This window comes from Chiloscyllium punctatum, chromosome 16 (assembly GCF_047496795.1).
Source record: "Chiloscyllium punctatum isolate Juve2018m chromosome 16, sChiPun1.3, whole genome shotgun sequence".
NCBI lineage: Eukaryota > Metazoa > Chordata > Chondrichthyes > Orectolobiformes > Hemiscylliidae > Chiloscyllium > Chiloscyllium punctatum.
In genome coordinates this window covers 31,341,163-31,359,349 of record NC_092754.1, presented here as the reverse complement: position 1 = coordinate 31,359,349, position 18,187 = coordinate 31,341,163, and the positions used below count along the sequence as shown (strand labels likewise).

Genomic DNA, 18,187 nt, shown 5'->3' with positions numbered 1-18,187 from the left:
CCTCTGCTTCAAGGGAAATAAAACGCATATAGGAGATTCAAATTAACCTTTTGGTGACTTGGTGACTCATCAATCCAAATGTTCAATGTGATGTTTTGCTTTATAAATGTATGCTTTGGGAATCTTAAGTTGAGAACCAATTGACTTAACTTCTGGTTGGTGACTCTTTCTGGAGAAATCTTGGTTTGCTGTTGCAAGGTTTTTGTACCAGTTCTAATAATTCCTGCAGTTTTGGTTGGGTTGGAATGAAATAAGGTGGAAGAAATAGATGAAATCTGCCTATGAAACACTTTGGATTTTTTTTTCCCCGTGCTAAAGGTGTTAAAAAAGTACAGGCTGTTGTTGAAAAATGGCAATAAATGGAAAATATAATGGCAAAGGAGGACACTCTGATAAATGGGTTACACAGGATCAGTATTTGGTTGGGATGGGGTCTCGGTTGTTCACTAACTAAGTTTGGGTGTGGGTACCAAATATAATGTTTCTAAGTTTGTTAATGACACTCAACGCATGCTGTAAGGAAGATATCAAGTGCCTTTAACTGGATTTGGACAGACTTGATGAGTGGCAGATAGAATATAATATGAGAGGCTTTTGTTGAAGATCTGAAGAGTGTTTAAGTAGGAAGGAATCTGTACATCTTTGTCAATAAATTATTGAAAGCTAACATTCAGCTGCAGCAAGGATTAGGAAGGCCGATAGAATGGTTAGCCTTTGTTGTAAGATGATTTGAGTGCAGGAGTAGTCAAGTCATTTTCTAATCAACCTGTTCAGAAATACTATAACCCAGTTGTGGTGTGAGTGGGACTTCATCTCTTGCCTCTAGACTGAGAGGTAGATTTGCTACCACTGTGTCATGAGAGCCCTTCAGGAGTAGTGAAGTTTTGCATCAATTACATATAACCTTGATTTGGCCACTCCTGGAGCACTGAGTAGAGTTTTGGTGCCTTTACCTCAGGGAGAGAGTACGACAAAGGCTCACAAATCTTGTTCTTGGGATGATGAGAATGTCTTACGAGGTGTGTTTGAGTAAACTGGGCCTGTGTTCTGTAGAGCTTTGAAGAATGAGAGATGATTTCATTGAAACTTGCAAATACTTAAAAAGCATGGACTGGTTGGATGAAAGGTCCAGTTTCCATACTCTCTGACTCTATGATAGACAGGGTAGATTCAGGTAAGATGTTTCCTCTGGTTGGGGAGGCCATGCTAAGAGGGTTCAACTTCAAAATAAGGGGAAAGCTACATACCACCAAGATGAGAAGATGTTTTTACATTTGGGTTGTGAATCTTCGGAAGCTCATCCTTTTAGTAAGCGTAAAGTTGATTGGCATTTAGAAATCCGTCAAGGAGATAAAGGGTTAATGTAAGGATTGTCAGCCATGATCATATTGAATTGTGGAGCAAACTCGATGGGCTGAATGGCCTACTCCTATGTTCCTACAAAGATAAAGGGTCAAATCAAGAAATTTAATGAATTGACTTGTAATTATTTTGTAATATCACTTGCTCTCTCTGTGGGAGAATAAAAGCCAACAAGGTTTCTGGGGTTGTGAGAAATGTTTTCCATAATATATTAAAATGTGGTTGTGATCTCCATGGAGATGTTAAAACAGGAAGTGATCTTAAGGAGAAAAATGTCACATTCAGTAGTGCAAAACCCAAATGAACAAGAAAGGTGTTGTGAGAAGGGCAAAGAAACAAAATATTTTGGACAGCACAATGCACACAGCACCCACCCCAACCTCAGGTCTGGACATTTGTCAGATCACAGGAGGTCATGTGTATTGAAAGCACAAACGCTTATTTTTCACAGGGAGAAAGTGAGGACTGCAGATGCTGGAGATCAGAGTTGAGAGTGTGGTGCTGGAAAAGCACAGCAGATCAGGCAGCATCAGAGGAGCAGGAGAATCGACGTTTCGGGTAAGAGCCCTTCATCAGGAATGAGGCTTGTGAGTTAACGGGGTGGAGAGATAAATGGGAGGGTGGTGGGGCTGGGGGAAGGTAGCTGAGAGAGCGATAGGTGGGGGTAATGGTGATAGAGGAGGGTGGAGCGGATAGGTGGGAAGGAAGATGAACAGGTCATGAGGGCGGTGCTGAGTTGGAAGGTTGGAACTGGGATAATGTTTGGGGGGGGTGGGGGAAGGGGAATGAGGAAACTGGTGAAGTCCACATTGATGTCGTGTGGTTGGAGGGTCCCAAGGCAGAAGATGAGGCATTCTTCCTCCCGGCGTCAGTTGGTAAGGGTGTGGCGATGGAAATGGCGCAGGACCTGCATGCCATTGGCAGCGTGGGAGGGGGATTGGAAGTGTTCAGCCACAGGATGATGGGGTTGCTTAGTGCAGGTGTCCCAGAGATGTTCTCTGAAGCGCTCTGCAAGTTAGGAGTTCTGTCTCCCCAATACAGAGGAGACCAGATCGGGAGCAACGGATATAATAAATGACGTGTAGAAATGCAGGTAAAACTCTGGGTGTGGAAGGCTCCTTTGGGGCCTTGGACGGAGATGAGAGGGGAGGTGTGGGCATAGGTTTTACAGTTCCTGAGGTGGCAGGTCCTGGGCCTCCTCCATCGCCACACACTAACCACCTGCCATCCAGATGAAGAACGCCTCATCTCCCACCTTGGGACCCTCCAACCAAACGGTATTATGTAGATTTCGCCAGTTCCCTCATTTCTTCTCCCCCCACCTTATCCCAGTTCCAACCTTCCACCTGGCACTGCCCTTGTGACCTGTCGTATCAGTCCATCTTCTTGCCCACCAATCCGCTCGGCCCTCCTGTCCGACCTATCACCTTTACCCTCACCTCCATCTACCTATCGTACTCTTAGCTGCCTTCCCCCCCCCCCCCCCCCCCACCCACCACCAATTTATCTCTAAACCTCCTCGGCTCACAAGCCTCAATCCCGATATAGGGCTCTTACCTGAAACGCCAATTGTCCTGCTCCTTGGATGCTGCCTGACCTGCTGTGCTTTTCTAGCACCACACTTATATTTCACAGTTGGGTAAAGGCATCACCCGCATGCCCCTATCACAAGCCTAACAGATAAGTAATTTTTCTTTTGGACACCAGGAAAATGATTTAGGGTATCCAGAAATGATATGAGTAAAGATTGTGCAGAGCCACTAGATCAGGGCTTCCCAAAGCTGGGGATGTTGGAACTGCAAAGGGGGAGTTGCGAGTTGATATTTTGGAGTCCCTTGCTCTGATATAGCGATACCCACTGCCTTGGAACTCTAACCCAGTTACAACAGCCATGTTCCTCCTCTGACAGGCCTCTGCCCTCCTGCACTCCCCCTCCCACCAACCTCCAACAACTCAATGGAGAGTTGTGGCAACTTTCAAACCATGAAAAGGGTCACATTTAGGGAGCGCTACCTTAGCTGCCACTAAAGGGAAAATTGATATTACTGTGGGTTCTGAGCCTGAATGTGCTGGATTTAGTATTATTTTTTTATACAGTCTGTGACCGATGAAAAGTTGAGGTGGAACTGCTGGTTGCTCGTTAGTGAGTGCAGTGTGGAGGTGATTCAGGCAGTCCCTTTGTTTGATTTCATAACGCGAAAGTTAATTAAGTCAAATTGAGAAACCGTTGGCTACAAATTGGGACAAATGTAGGGATCTCTGTTAACAGTCTAGTTGCATTCTTGCTTGACTGTTGTTCCATGGATCCAGGCAAAGTTCTGGGAGCCCTGGTTTGAGTCCTGGCAAGGCAGATAGTGGAATTTGAATAAATAAAAATCTGGAATTATGGTTTTCAAAGTAGTTGATAATGTGTAGGTTTGGATCAGAAATGGTTGAATTTAGATATAAAATACCACCTGGTGGTGTGTGGTGCATTTCAGTTTGTGTTGGTGATGTGCTGTATCTTTGACAATTGGACCTGGAGGTGGTTCCTTTTTGATGTCACTGGGTGTTTGGCTTTACTACATAGGGCGCACTGCTTGCTTCAACTGTGCTTATTTCCACACTTGCACTTAATGCTTCCCAAATGAAGATGTCAGTCCTTGATGCAGATGTTGGTACACTCAAAGGAGACCTTTATTAAACTTTTGTTAAATTGTAAAGCCCATAGGATTACCATCTGACCTCCAACATTAACTTCATTTCTTACTTGCAGTGCTTGTATCTTTTTTTAGTAGCAGTACTGGACTTTTCATTAAATGTTAACGGGCACGGTATCTTTTCATACTGCGTCACTAACTTTCATGCACTTCTATTCCTCTGCCACCCATCTTTACTTCTCTTTCTTGTGCTTGTCCTTTCCTCCTGATTGCTGCTCAGCTTTCCCCGGATCTCAGTAGACTGAAGGAGAAGTACGCCAGGACTAAGAGAGAATTCCTGGCAATGAAAGTCAGGGGCAGAGACGTACAGGAGCTGAAACAGCGATATGACTGCAAGGTACCTTTCTCTTCTCCTCAGATTAGAGAACCCCAGCAGCACTAATACCACCAGGGAGTAAGATTTCTATTTTGCATTAAAGATGAAATTTGGGCAGTCTCAACCCAGTTTTTAAGGGCATGGCCGGACAGTAGGAATTGACCCCAATTTCAATGAAGTCACAGGATTGAGAACAGTCACCATTGCAATCGTATTAATTTCTGAAGTTGTAGATGAGATTGTTGGGATTGAGCACAGAAAACTTCCTAACTTTATCTAACTCCTCGATACTTGACCTGTGAGTGCTTGAGCTAACACTGTGCTCCTCAAGTGAGCAATGTTCCATTTCTCGACCCTACCATTCCTCACCTTGCTAATCTTTAAAAATCCAGCATTGTTAACAGATTCATTTACGTTAGACAAAATACCTTTTTGGATACTGCGTTTATTTTTTTAAAAGTGCTCTGTCCGATGCCTCACCACACTGCTTTAATTCTTTAAGCTTCCACATTGCAGAAACACCTCCAAAATGGGGGAAAAAAAATATTGTTAAGTCTCTATCTAGAATGCAGTGTACAGTTTTGGTCCCCAGCCTTAAGAAGAGTTAGACTTGCATTGGAAGCAGTTTAGGAAGGGTTCTCATAGCCGATTCCAGTGACGAAGAGGTTGTGGGACAAGGTTCGGCAGGATGGACTGTTCCCCATTGAAGTTTCAAAGAAGTCGTTTTGAAACATATATGATTTTGAGGGGGTTTGACAAGCAAGATCTGGTGGTGGATGGGGTATTCCAGAACTAGGAGTCAAAACAAAGGCTTTTATGACCACCTTATGGAGGTGTTTGTGGGCTTTTAGTCTTTGTAATTCTATAGCCCAGAAAGCTGTGAAGCTAAGTTATTGAATATATTCAAGGCTTTGGTTTTTGATCTATAAGGGAGTCAAGATTGTGGTCAGGCAGAAAAAAATGGAGTTAAAGTCACAATAATACCAGTTGTGATCTTATTGAACGTCAAAACAGACTTGACAGTCCAAATGACCCATCTCCTCCTCCCATGTCCTACCAATCTCAGGACAGCGATTTGATTAACTTTAGTACGTCATGGAAGTAGAACAATCGACGATACAGACTGTTTGTTTGATTCCTAACGATGAGTGAAGATTGTATTGAGAACGTGCATGTAGAACTTGAGAGAAGCAAAACAAGGAGGGTAACAGCTTTAGTAACAGAAACAATTGTGTTGGTGATAAATTTTGAAGTTAGATTTTCTGGACTCCAGACCTTTATGTGATTCTTTTCTAAGAGAAAAAAAACAACTATATTGCTGGAAAAATTGTGCTTGAAGTTTGCTTTGATTTTTAAAGTTATCCCTCCAGCTGTTGGTGATCTCAGTTTGATTAGTGTCACTGGTATGAAGCTAGTGGCTGCTCTGTTGTCTATGCTTATTCATTGTCACGTTATTCCATTGCCCAGATGCAGCAGCTAATGAAGGCAGCAAGAAATGGAACGAAGGACGGACTGGAAAAGACAAAAAATGCAGTAATGCGTAAAGTGTCATTCCTTCAAAAGAGAGAGCCTCAAGGTATGGGCATTAGTTTGAGTTGCATTCTGGACTCTTAAATCATAATTAATGTCATTACTTTCCAGAATTTTGTAAGGAAATGCAACTTCTGCCTTGTGACTTGTTAGACTTCATTATCTTATCTTTTCTGGTGTTTTACATTTGTTATCCCATATGAGCTGTAGGGGGTAGTGGATCCCTGACTGTGCTTGCTCGTGACCCACATTTAGATATTGATGGAATTTTAATACCCTGTCAAATAGGACAGTTGGGTTAGGATTTCTGTGATGCTTTAGCAAATCTTTAAGATATATGGAAGAACTTTTCCTTGGCCTGATCTTTCAGTCTTATCACCGTATTCTCCCAGTTCGTCTTTCTCTGGGCAATTTGCTGTCTGCCATTTGTCTTTTCTGACAACTTGTTCTGTGAGCCTAATGTATTGTTAACATGACCTTCATGATCCTTTTCACTGTCCTGACATTGATGTTTCAAGGCACCGCCATTATCACCAGCAATCCCACCACACGAGCAAAGCTGGAGATTTTCCGCAGGGATGCCTTTCAAAAGTACACAATGATCCCAGAGCTATGTTAGATTAACAGAACGCTGTCATAGTGACACTCATAACATGTACAAATAGTATTGGGAAATTCGGGTTCGAGAAGTTCAAAGGTTTTTAGTTGCTATTTGGAGAGACTTTCGGCAAAATGCCAGGGAGTGATAATGGAGGTAATTTAGAGCTGACTAACTTTGTGCATTTGCAAGGTGTCCATTCAGCCCTCTTTTTTTTAAAATATATAAATAATATATACCAGAAAGAACCTTTAGTTGCCAGTCACAGCATTTAAATGGGAAGTGATAGCAGAGTTTTTCCAGCACTACACTACCAAGAAGCTCAGCTGAGCATTATGAAGCCTGCTTGCGTTTTAAAATATATAGTTAATTCTGAGTTTAAAAACTGTCATATAGAGAATAAACAGCTCATTTCTGATCTTCTTTTGTGAATGAATACGCTGCTGACACTTGGTAAAATGGGTCTTGGTGGTGCCAAGCAAATGATAATGAATAAACGACTGTTTCTATATCATGCTTGGAGGAGAAAGGAGCATTGGGCAGGTTATAAGATAGGTTATAAGATAGGCCTAATCACCTGATGAGCCCAACGATTGAAAACTATCTACAAGAGTCTGTGTGTGAACTGTGCAAGGCAGCTGATGCCAATGGAACAGTCCACCAGCATCTATTAAAAAAAATGAACAAAGGCTGGTGCTAGAGATTTGACCTATGAGAAGATTGACATGCATTTTTTCCACCCAGATACTATCTTTCAGTCTCTGCTGCAATGTTAGTTAATAAATCTGTTAGGCATAAACACCTGCTCAAATCATCTAATCTATCGCGTGAGGGTTTCCTGCCAGCTCTAATTGGTGACTTCCTGATGTAATCTTATTGCCCTGTTCCAAAAATAGAGGCCCATCTTTTAGGGAGGCACTTGCTGTAGGAGTTGCATTTTGAGCTGTGTTCCAAACAGAGACAGCAGAAATTGTCATTTTAAAAATGCTAAGTTTACAGTAGATCATAGATCCATATGGAGGCCATCTGTTTACATGAGTGAAACAAGACAACCACGATTTTGAACATAAGAAGATTGATTTTTCTTGGCCTTCACTTTAATTGCTGAATCTCATTGATCATTTCCAGGAGTGAGAGCTGTTCTCATCTGTAGCAACAATTCTTCATCTTGTGTAAATTTTCCCAACGAGAATCAGCAGCTGATTCATTTCTGTCCTTGCCCATCTTTAATCTGATCAACTCACGAAGCGATGGCTGACAGGAAGCCTGGCTGATTTTATTTTTAAAATAATAATTCCTTTTCCCTTGCTCAGAGGACATGGGGCCGACTGCAGGACTGTGCCCATTACTGCTGGTGACATCAGTTAACTGGATTCCAGGCCTGGCCAGAACTCAGGAATCTCTTTACACGCAAAAAGCAAAAAAACTACAGACACTAGGAATACTGGCAACACCCAACCTATCAGACATAACTCCTATAGAGAGAGGAGAGGACATGGACTGTTTAGTGTGGGAGATATTAGAACAACATTTAGAAGAAAATAGATTAAATGGTGAGGGAAGAATTACGATTAATCACCAGTTTGAACTAGGACTTCTTTCGGTCTTCATTTTTTTCCATTTTGTTTTGTTCCTTGTTAAATACTATTTCTTATATCTTCGAATGCATCCACTTTATGGGAAAAAAGCATATTGTGCTATAATGTGCATATCATCAACACAAAATGGCTGTAATGTGATAGATGAATTGGGGATGTTGTTTCTAAAGTGCAAAATTTTAAAACTTTTAAAAGCTGTAATGCGATTACATCGCCAACACTTAAGTGCAGTTTCTATAATCTGGGCTTGCACAAGAACGCAACCATTGCATTATAGAAGAGCTGACTGTATTGGGTCACTTACTTCCAGCATTTGACGTAATTCTGTATCTTCATTTTCTTTTTCCAGACCAATATGAGGAGGATGATGCAGGCTATCTTGATGTTCAGGTATCAGACTCGAAACATCCCCCACCAGAGCTAGGTCCAATGCCTGCAGGGCTGACTCCTCAACAGGTCTGTAGCCTTGCATGCTTCACCTCTGCATCCTTTGGTACCACCTCCTTGTTTCTTCACAGCTTGACAGCTGCCTCATGCAGGGTGGGAAGGTCCCATGGTTGTTCACCTCGTTGATCTTGGCCTGATCAGGAAATGTTGCAACTGGTCTTGCTGACCCTAGTTATAAAGATGGAAAACCTCGGTGAGATTTCCTGCTATTGTTGTTTGTTGCATAACAATCCCTTCCTATCTGGATTTGCATAAGGAGGAGGGGCACATAGTTTCCCAATCAGGGGAAATAAGAGTCAAAGAGCTAGCAAGGGACTTGTTCCCACTTTTCTAATAGTTGTGCACTTGGACTGATCTTTAGAAGAGGGTCACTCATCCTTTATCAATTTGGCCTTTTCTCTACATTTCCCACTTCACCTAATCAATGCCAGTGACTTTTCTTCTCTGGTGGCTTACGCGAATCATTCTGGATGCTCATTTAGAATTAGCATTAGAATTCTTAAGGTATGGAAACTGACCCTTCGGCCCAGCAAGTCCACACCAACCCTCTGAAGAGTAACCCACCCAGACCCATTCCCCTATTTCCTCCTGACTAATGCATCTAACCTACACATCCCTGAACACTGGGCAATTTAGCATGGCCAATTCACCTGACCTGCACATTTTTGGACTGTAAGAGTACCCGGAAGAAATCCACACAGACACTGGGAGAATATGCAAACTCCACACAGACAGTCGCCCAAGGCTGGAATCGAACCTGGGTCTCTGGCGCTGTGAGGCAACAGTGCTAACCACTGAGTCACCGTGCCACCCCTAGGAGGTATCTGTACTCTTCCTACTGGTAGAACAGTTCTTTTTTCAGATTTTCAAAACATTCATTCATGGGGTGAGAGTGTCACTAGCTGGGCCAGCATTTATTACTCATCCCTAATTGCCCAGAGTTTCCCAGACCCACAGCAGTGTGGGTCTCGAGTCACATGTAGGCCAGACCAGATAAGGAGTTTCCCTCTCTGAGGAGCATTAGTGAACCAGATGAACTTTTCCCGACAATCAACGATGGATTCACTATCATACGTGAGAACAGAAGTTGCTGGAAAAGCTCAGCGGGTCTGGCAGCATCTGTGAATACAAATCAAAGTTAACATTTCGGGTCTGGTGACCCTTCCTCAGAACTGATGGTAACTAGGAAAATGTTGGTTTATCTGCAGACGATAGGGTGAGGGGAAAGGGATAAGGAATAAATGATACATAGGGATAGAGCCCAAAGAGAGAGAACAGTTGGACAGAGTTGATAACTATCTGGCTGGGATGGTGAACAGCTGTTAATGAAGATTGTTAGTGGCTAACAATAGGTAGTGTGTAATGGCAGACTACGTGATAACAAGGTATGGTGTGTGTAGTAACAGGCTAGGACGTGGGGGAGTTCAAGCCTTAAAAATTGTTGAACTCTATATTGATGGCTCCCAAGCGGAAAATGAGATGTCATTTTTCCAGCTTGTGCTGAGTTTTGCTGGAGCACTGCAGCAAGCCTGAGATAGAGATGTTGGCCAGGGAACAGGGTGGGGGTGTTAAACTGGCAGGCACCTGGAAGCTCATTTTGTGGGCAGAAGGTAGATATTTAGTGTAGCGGTCACCCAGTCCATGTCTCATTTCCCCAGTGTAGAGGAGACCACATTGTGAGCAGCGAATGCCATAGACTAGATTGTTGGAAGCGCAGGTAAAACGCTGCATCACCTGAAAGGTGTGTTTGGGCCCTTGGATCGTGAGGAGGGAGGAGGTAAATGGGCAGGTTTTACACCTTTGGCGTTGCAGGGGAAGGTGCCGTGGGAGTCTAGGGAGTGAAGGAAGAGGGGGCCATTGTGTCCTGGAGGGAATGGTCGTCGTTACACTCTTCTTTTCATTTTTTTTAAACTTGAATTCAAATTCCACTACCTGCCATTGTGGGATTCGAACCCATGTCCCCAGAGCATTACATGGGTTTCTGGATTAACCGTCCAGTGATAATACCACTAGACCATCACCTCCCCTATGGGGATGGAGGGGCCTTGCCTGCTTTTGAGGGTTGCAATATTTGCTTCATCTGGGTAATAGGCCACCTGTGCAACCTTGACAGAAAAGCGTAAGACATTGGAGCAGGCATTGACCACACATTGACCACCTATCAAGCTATCTCTGCCACTCAGTATGATCATGGCTGATCTATGGCTTCACTTTCCCGCCTGCTTTCCTTAATCCGTGATGTCCTGAGAGACTAAACTCTAGTCTGTTCCAGCCTTCAATGTATCCAGTAAGGCAGCATCCAAGACCCACTGAGGTAGAATTCCAAACTTGCACAACCCTTTGAGTGAAGAAATTTCTCATTTTAGTCCAAAACAATTGCCTATTATCTAGAGACTGTGACCTTATGTTAAATTCTCCAGCCACCACTTCTCACTATCTGCTTCATTAAACCTCCTCAGAATCTTGAATGTTTAAATGAGATCAGCTCTCATATCTCTAAACTCGAGAGAATATAGACCCAATTTATTAAGACTGTCATGACAGGACAACCTCCTTAGCCCAGAGACCAATCCTATGAAACTTGGCCTGTACTGCCTCACGTGCAAGTATATCCTCTGTTAAATGTAAGGACCAAAACTGCAGAGATCCACATGAGTCCTATACAATTGTAGCAGCATTTCTTTATTCTAGTGTTCCAATCCTTTCACCGTGAAGACCAATATGAAATTTCCCTCACTTGCTGTACCTGTACCTACTTTCTTTGCTCTTTGTAAGAGCATACCCAAGCTTCTCTGAACATCAACACTTCTAGATTTCACCTCCTTCTGAAGGAACATTCTGCCGTTCTTAAGACCCAACTGAATAACCTTATACTTCCCTGCATTATACTCCATCTGACACCTTGTTGCCCAGGCGTTGAATCTTTCCACCTCCAGGTCCTCCTGTCAGCTTACATAGAACATTACAGCGCAGTACATGCCCTTCGGCCCTTGATGTTGTGCCGCCCTGTCATACTAATCTGAAGCCCATCAAACCTATATGATTCCATGTACGTCCATATGCTTGTCCAATGATGACTTAAATGTACTTAAAGTTGGCGAATCTACTACCGATGCAGGCAAAGCATTCCATACCCTTACTACTCTCTGAGTAAAGAAACTACCTCTGACATCTGTCTTATACCTATCTCCCCTCACTTTAAAGTTGTGTCCCCTTGTGTTTGCCATCCCCATACTTGGAAAAAGGCTCTCCCTGTCCACCCTATCTAACCCTCTGATTATCTTGTATGTCTCTATTAAGTCACCTCTCAACCACCTTCTCTCTAACGAGAACAGCCTCAAGGCCCTCAGCCTTTCCTCGTAAGACCTTCCCTCCATACCAGGCAACATCCTAGTAAATCTCCTCTGCACTCTTTCCAAAGCTTCCACATCCTTCTTATAATGCGGTGACCAGAACTGTACATAATACTCCAAGTGTGGGCCATACCAGAGCTTTGTACAGCTGCAGCACAACCTCTTGGTTCTGGAACTCCATCCCTCTATTAATAAAGGCCAAAACACTCTATGCCTTCTTGCCACCCAGATTGACAGGGTTGTTAACTTTCAGGAATCTGTGTACATGGACACAGAGATCTCTCTGCTCATCTGCACTCCCAAGAATCTTACCATTAGCCCAGTTCTTTGCATTCCAATTACTCCAGCCAAAGTGAATCACTTCACACTTGTCCACGTTAAACTCCATTTGCCACCTCTCAGCCCAGCTTTGCATCCTATCTATGTCTCTCTGCAACCTACTACATCCTTTGTCACTATCCACAACTCCACCGACCTTAGTGTCGTCTGCAAATTTACTAACCCACCCTTCTCAGCCCTCATCCAGGTCAATTATAAAAATGAAGAACAGCAGTGGACCCAACACCGACCCTTGTGGTATGCCGCGAGTAACTGGACTCCAGGATGAACATGTTCCATCAACTACAACCCTCTGTTTTCTTTCAGCAAATCAATTACTGATCCAAACTGCTATGTCTCCCACAAACCCATTCATCCGCATTTTGTATAATAGCCTACTGGGGGGAACCTTATCATACGCCTTGCTGAAATCCATATACATCACATCAACTGGTTTGCTCTCATCTAACTGTTTGGTCACTTTGTCAAAAAACTCAAGATTCATTAGGCATGACCTACCCTTCACAAAACCATGCTGACTGTCCCTGATCAGATTATTCTTTTCTAGATCCTATCTCTTATAACCTTTTCCAACACTTTACCAACAACTGAAGTGAGACTCACTGGTCTGTAATTACCAGGGTTGTCTCTACTACATTTCCACCCAGTTTATACTCTCAGGAAACTTAGATTTATTACTCTCTCCACTTGTCTTAAGTCATCAATTTTGATTTCTAAGTTGCTGAGGCCTCAGAGCTGATTCTTCCAGCATTCCCCTTGTCATACCTGCCACCTTGAAAATGCCCCAATCATGCCTACTCTTTGCTTCCTGTCCTTTAAACAGTCCTGTATCTATTCTGATCTATTACCCCGGGCTCCATGAACCCTAATCTTGTCTGTCATGCTTTTGTGTAGCACCTTATCAAATGCCGTTTGGACCTTTGATGGATTGCATCTACTAATTTCCCCTTCACCTACTCTTCTGCATATTCGTAAACGCAAAACAATTTAAGAGTTTGTCAATCACAGTTTCCCTTTTTCTATACTATGCTGACACTGGCTGACCATACAATTTTTTTTTAAGCACATTAAAATTCAATAGATTGCAATAGATTTCTCTGACTGATGTCATGCAAGCTGTGGCTCTGTTTCCTTCTCTACCTTTTTTTTTTGGCTTCATGCTGTTGGCAATCGGGCAGCATCTGAGGAGCAGAAGAAACGAGGTTTTGGTCCTTCATCAGCGCTGCACTCTCAACTCTGATCTCCAGTATCTGCAGTCCTCACTTTCTCCTCCTTTATGGTGTTGCCACTAGCTACACTATCCCTCCATCATAGTTCCTACTTATCATTCATAACTACTTCGTGTAGCGATTGTGGAGTGACACTTGCGATTCTTGGAAGATTTTTCACTGACTTTAAATTGATTTGTGAAATATGTCCACCTTTCCTTACAGATTGTGCGAAGGCATATTTTGAGCTCCATTGTGCAGAGTGAGCGGAGCTATGTTGAATCTTTAAAGCGGATATTACAGGTATGATTTTGGTATTCACTCATGCTGTGCTTAAATTCCATGTTGTTAAAGGATAAAAACCAAAATGGGGCAGCATGATTTTATTCATTCACAGACTTTTGACAAGCAATGTTTGTGAAGATAATTGTAGCAAAAGGCCTTGTGCAATAACCCAGGCAGGGACAGGTTGGGCCTAATATTCTGTTACTGCACCATTGTATATTAAGGAATCATGCAACTCTGAGTGTACCTGCATAACTTGCACTTGCAAAAGTGCAAGAAGATAGCTTATCATCACCTCCATAGCAATTGGGGATGGCCATAAATCTTGGTCTTGCTGGTGGCACCCTCATTGCTTGAATGAATAATTCTGTAAACTTCTGGGTGTAAGTTCCTCAACCTGAGCTACAAATCTTCTCCAAACTTCTCAAACCTACCACTACATTACCAGACTTGCATACAATCCCCAATGAATCTGTATTGCCCTAATCAAAAGGATTTCTTGAACATTTCCGAGCATTCCCTCTTTGCTTCCATATTTTCTTTCTCTCCCAGGAATATAAGAAGCCATTGCTGGAAGCAGAGCCAAAGTTATTGAGTGCGAGGAAGTTACGGGTGGTCTTCTATCGTCTGAAAGAGGTTCTGCAGTGCCACTCTATGTTTCAGATCGCCCTGTCTTCACGGGTAGCTGAGTGGGATACCTCCGAGAAAATTGGAGATCTCTTTGTGGCTTCGGTGAGTGAGAACATGCATCTTTACAGTCTGTTGCATCTCTTCTAAGCTCAGTGTGCTCCCCAGGGCGAGAGTGAGCTGGATTGGCTGTGGTGAGAGAGTTCAGTGCTTTCTCAAAGCACCACTTGTGTGTTCCTCGTAATATTGAAGGTTTGGTTCACAGCAGCATGAGGACTGTACTTGATTCATCTGTACGTGATGCAGCTATTTTCCCTGGAGCACCGGAGGCTGAGGGGTGATCTGTTAGAGGTTTATAAAATTATCAGAGGCGTGGATAGGGTGAATAGCCAATGCTTTTTCCTTGGGATGTGGGAGTCTAAAACTAGAGAGCAGAGGTCTAAGGTGAGAGGGGAAAGATTTAAAAGGGGCCTGCTTTTTCACACAGAGGGTGATGCGTGTACGGAATGAGCTGCCAGAGGAAGTGGCGGAGGCTGGTACAATTACAACATTTGAAAGGCATCTGGATGGTATATAAATAGGAAAGGTTTAGAGAGATGAGGGACTAGATTAATTCAGAATATCTGGTTGACACGGGTGAATTGGACCGAAGGGTCTGTTTCCCTGCTGTGCATCTTTGTGACTACAAATCACAAGCCTAACCTGCAGCTGTAACGCTGTGGAATTTATACTTTTCTTTTGCTTACAGTTCTCAAAATCGATGGTGCTTGATGTATACAGTGACTATGTGAATAACTTCACCAATGCTATGGCCCTCATTAAGAAGGCCTGCCTGACTAAACCAGCCTTTCTGGAATTCCTGAAGGTGAGTTGAACTGAAAAGGTGACTTGCTTGCCCTGCAGTTGATCGTTCTGTCCATGTACTTTTCAGCTAATTTGCAAGGAGTCTTGGTTTCCTTTCTTCTCGAAGGTTCAACTCATGATCAATCCACCGAACGCTGTATTTCATATCTCTGCCCCCTTTCTGCATTGTTTTCATTTTAACAGAGAAATGCAATGATTGGGGGCAGCACGGTGGCTCAGTGGTTAGCACCGCTGCCTCTCAGCAGCAAGGACCTGGGTTCACTTCCACCCTCAAGCGACTGTCTGTGGGAAGTTGGCACGTTCTCCCCATTCCTGCGTCGGTTTCCCCCCCTTGGTCCGAAGACGTGCAGGTTAGGTGGATTGGCCATGCTAAGCTGGCCATTGTGTCCGGGGATGTGTAAATTAGGTGGATTAGCTATGGGAAATACAAGGTTACAGAGATAAGGCAGGGGAATGGCTTTGGATGGGATAGTCTTCAGAGACTCAATGGGCCAAGTGGCCTACTTTCACATTAGGCATTCTATCCTTTCTAATGTCTGTAAGGTCATGTATGTATACTCATACATGGATACAATGTGACTACTCTCAGATGTGCCATGTTATTCTATCAGGTTGATTAATCTTGCATTGAATCTCATGCCACCCATTTCATTTGATCCCAAACAAATCAATTTATTATAACTTACAATGATCAAACTGTACCTTCAGATGAGATCTGACAGTTAAAATGGCAGGTTTACTTGTTTCTATAGGTTATGCTTCCTTATGAGTAGGAATGGAACCTGAGCTACAGTGGTGAGGAATCAGAATGACTAGACTGCCATGAAACTATAGCTCCCTTTTAAAATTATCTTTTGAACTGTACTAAAGAAATGAATAAAATATCAATCTGAGACTGGTAAAGTTAGGAAAAGAAGTGAGTCAAACAGTCAGGGCAGGCAGGAACAAAGCAAAGAACAAGGTAGGACTGATTAATAAATGCAGTTTAATTTCAATGCAAGAGGCCCGACAGGGAAGGCAGATGTACCCAGGGCATGGTTAGTAAGGGAGGCAAGAGAGAAGGGGTGAGTAGCATTTTTGGTAAGGGATAGTATTATGGCTGTACTTAGGATATTCCTGGGAATACATCCAGGGAGGTTATTTGGGTGGAACTGAGAAATAGGAAAGGGATGATCACCTTATTGGGATTGTATTATAGACCCCCTAATAATCAATGGGAAATTGAGAAACAAAATTATAAATTTATAAGAGTGGCACAGTGGTTAGCACTGCTTCCTCACAGCGCCAGAGACCCGGGTTCAATTCCCGCTTCAGGCGACTGACTGTGTGGAGTTTGCACGTTCTCCCCGTGTCTGTGTGGGTTTCCTCCGGGTGCTCCGGTTTCCTCCCACAGTCCAAAGATGTGCAGGTCAGGTGAATTGGCCATGCTAAATTGTCCGTAGTGTTAGGTAGGGGTATGGGTGGATTGCGCTTCGGCGGGGCAGTGTGGACTTGTTAGGCCGAAGGGCCTGTTTCCACACTGAAAGTAATCTAATCTAATCTAATCTAATAATAGTGATTATGGTAGGGGATTTTAACTTTCCAAACATTGACTGGGACTGCCATAGTGTTAAGGAGAGGAATTTGTTAAGTTGTACAAGACAATTTTCTGATTCAGTATGTGGATGTACCGACAAGAGAAAGTGCAAAACTTGACCTACTCTTAGGAAATAAGACAGGGTAGATGACTGAGGTGTCAATGGGGGAACATCCAGAGGAAACCCACACAGACACAGGAAGAATGTGCAAACTCCACGCAGACAGTCACCTGAGGCTGGAATTGAACCTGGGACCATGGTGCTGTGAGGCAGCAGTGCTAACCACTGAGCCATTGTGCCACCCCTATCACAAGAGTCCAGAGACCATATAATCCTGTTCAGATAAAAGGCAAAGCTGGTAGGTGTAATGAATGCTGGATGATTAGAGAAATTGTGGGTTTGGTCAAACTAAAGAAGGAAGCATATGTTCAAGTATAGACAGCAGAGATCAAGTGAATCATTAGAATATAAAGATAGTAGGACTATACTTAAAAGGGAAATCGGGAGGGGAAAAAGCTTTGGCAAATAGGGGTAAGGACAATCCAAAAGGATTTTATAAATATATTAAGGACAAAAGGGTACTATGGTGATAATAAGGCCCCTCAAATATCAGCAAGGCGACCTTTGTGTGAAGCCACAGAAGATGGGTGAGATACTAAACGAGTATTTGGCATCAGTATTTACTGTGGAAGATATAGAATGTAGGGAAATAGATGGTGACATCTTGAAAAATGTCCATATTATAGAGGAGGTGGTACTGGTTGCCTTGAAAGACTTAAAAGTAAATAAATTGCCAGGAACTGACCAGGTTTCCCTAGTTTCCTCATAGAGTTCTAGGGTACATGATTGCTACGCCCCTTGCTGACATATTTGTGTCATCGATAGTCACAGGTGAGGGCCGGAAGACTGGAGGTTGGCTGAAGTGGTGCCACTGTTTAAGAAGGGCAGTAAGGACAAGCCAGGGAACTATAGACCAGTGAGCCTGATGTCGGTGGTGAGCAAATTGTTGGAGGGAATCCTGAGGGACAGGATTTATGTGCATTTGGAAAAGCAAGGATTGATTAGGGATAGTCAACATGGAAGATCATGTCTCACAAACTTAATTGAGTTTTTGAAGAAGTAACGAAGAGGATTGATGAGGGCAGAGCGTTGGACGTAATCTATATGAATTTCAGTAAGGCGTTCGACAAGGTTCCTCATGGGAAACTGGTTAGCAAGATTAGATCTCCAGGAATTACAGGGAGAACTAGCCATTTAGGTGCAGAACTGGCTCAAAGGTAGAAGACAGAGGGTGGTGGTGGAGGGTTGTTTTTTTAGACTGGAGGCCTGTGATCAGTGGAGTGCCACAAGGATCTGTGCTGGGTCCTCTACTTTTTGTCACTTA

General features: G+C 43.2%; 1 protein-coding gene across 5 annotated transcripts in view; it reads left to right on the top strand.

Moving 5' to 3' along the window:
- LOC140487128 (rho guanine nucleotide exchange factor 10-like protein) overlaps positions 1 to 18,187 on the top strand; it is a 205,014-nt gene that overhangs the window by 111,511 nt on the left and 75,316 nt on the right. For 3 of the 5 annotated variants that reach the window (XM_072586666.1, XM_072586668.1, XM_072586669.1), the window contains 6 exons: positions 4,282 to 4,398; positions 5,845 to 5,953; positions 8,453 to 8,559; positions 13,676 to 13,753; positions 14,288 to 14,467; positions 15,111 to 15,227. In XM_072586666.1, coding sequence (XP_072442767.1) covers positions 4,282 to 4,398; positions 5,845 to 5,953; positions 8,453 to 8,559; positions 13,676 to 13,753; positions 14,288 to 14,467; positions 15,111 to 15,227 — 708 coding nt within the window. Of the gene's footprint in view, positions 1 to 1,813; positions 1,921 to 4,281; positions 4,399 to 5,844; positions 5,954 to 8,452; positions 8,560 to 13,675; positions 13,754 to 14,287; positions 14,468 to 15,110; positions 15,228 to 18,187 lie in introns of all 5 variants that reach the window. The other 2 variants (XM_072586670.1, XM_072586667.1) reach the window with 2 other exon arrangements.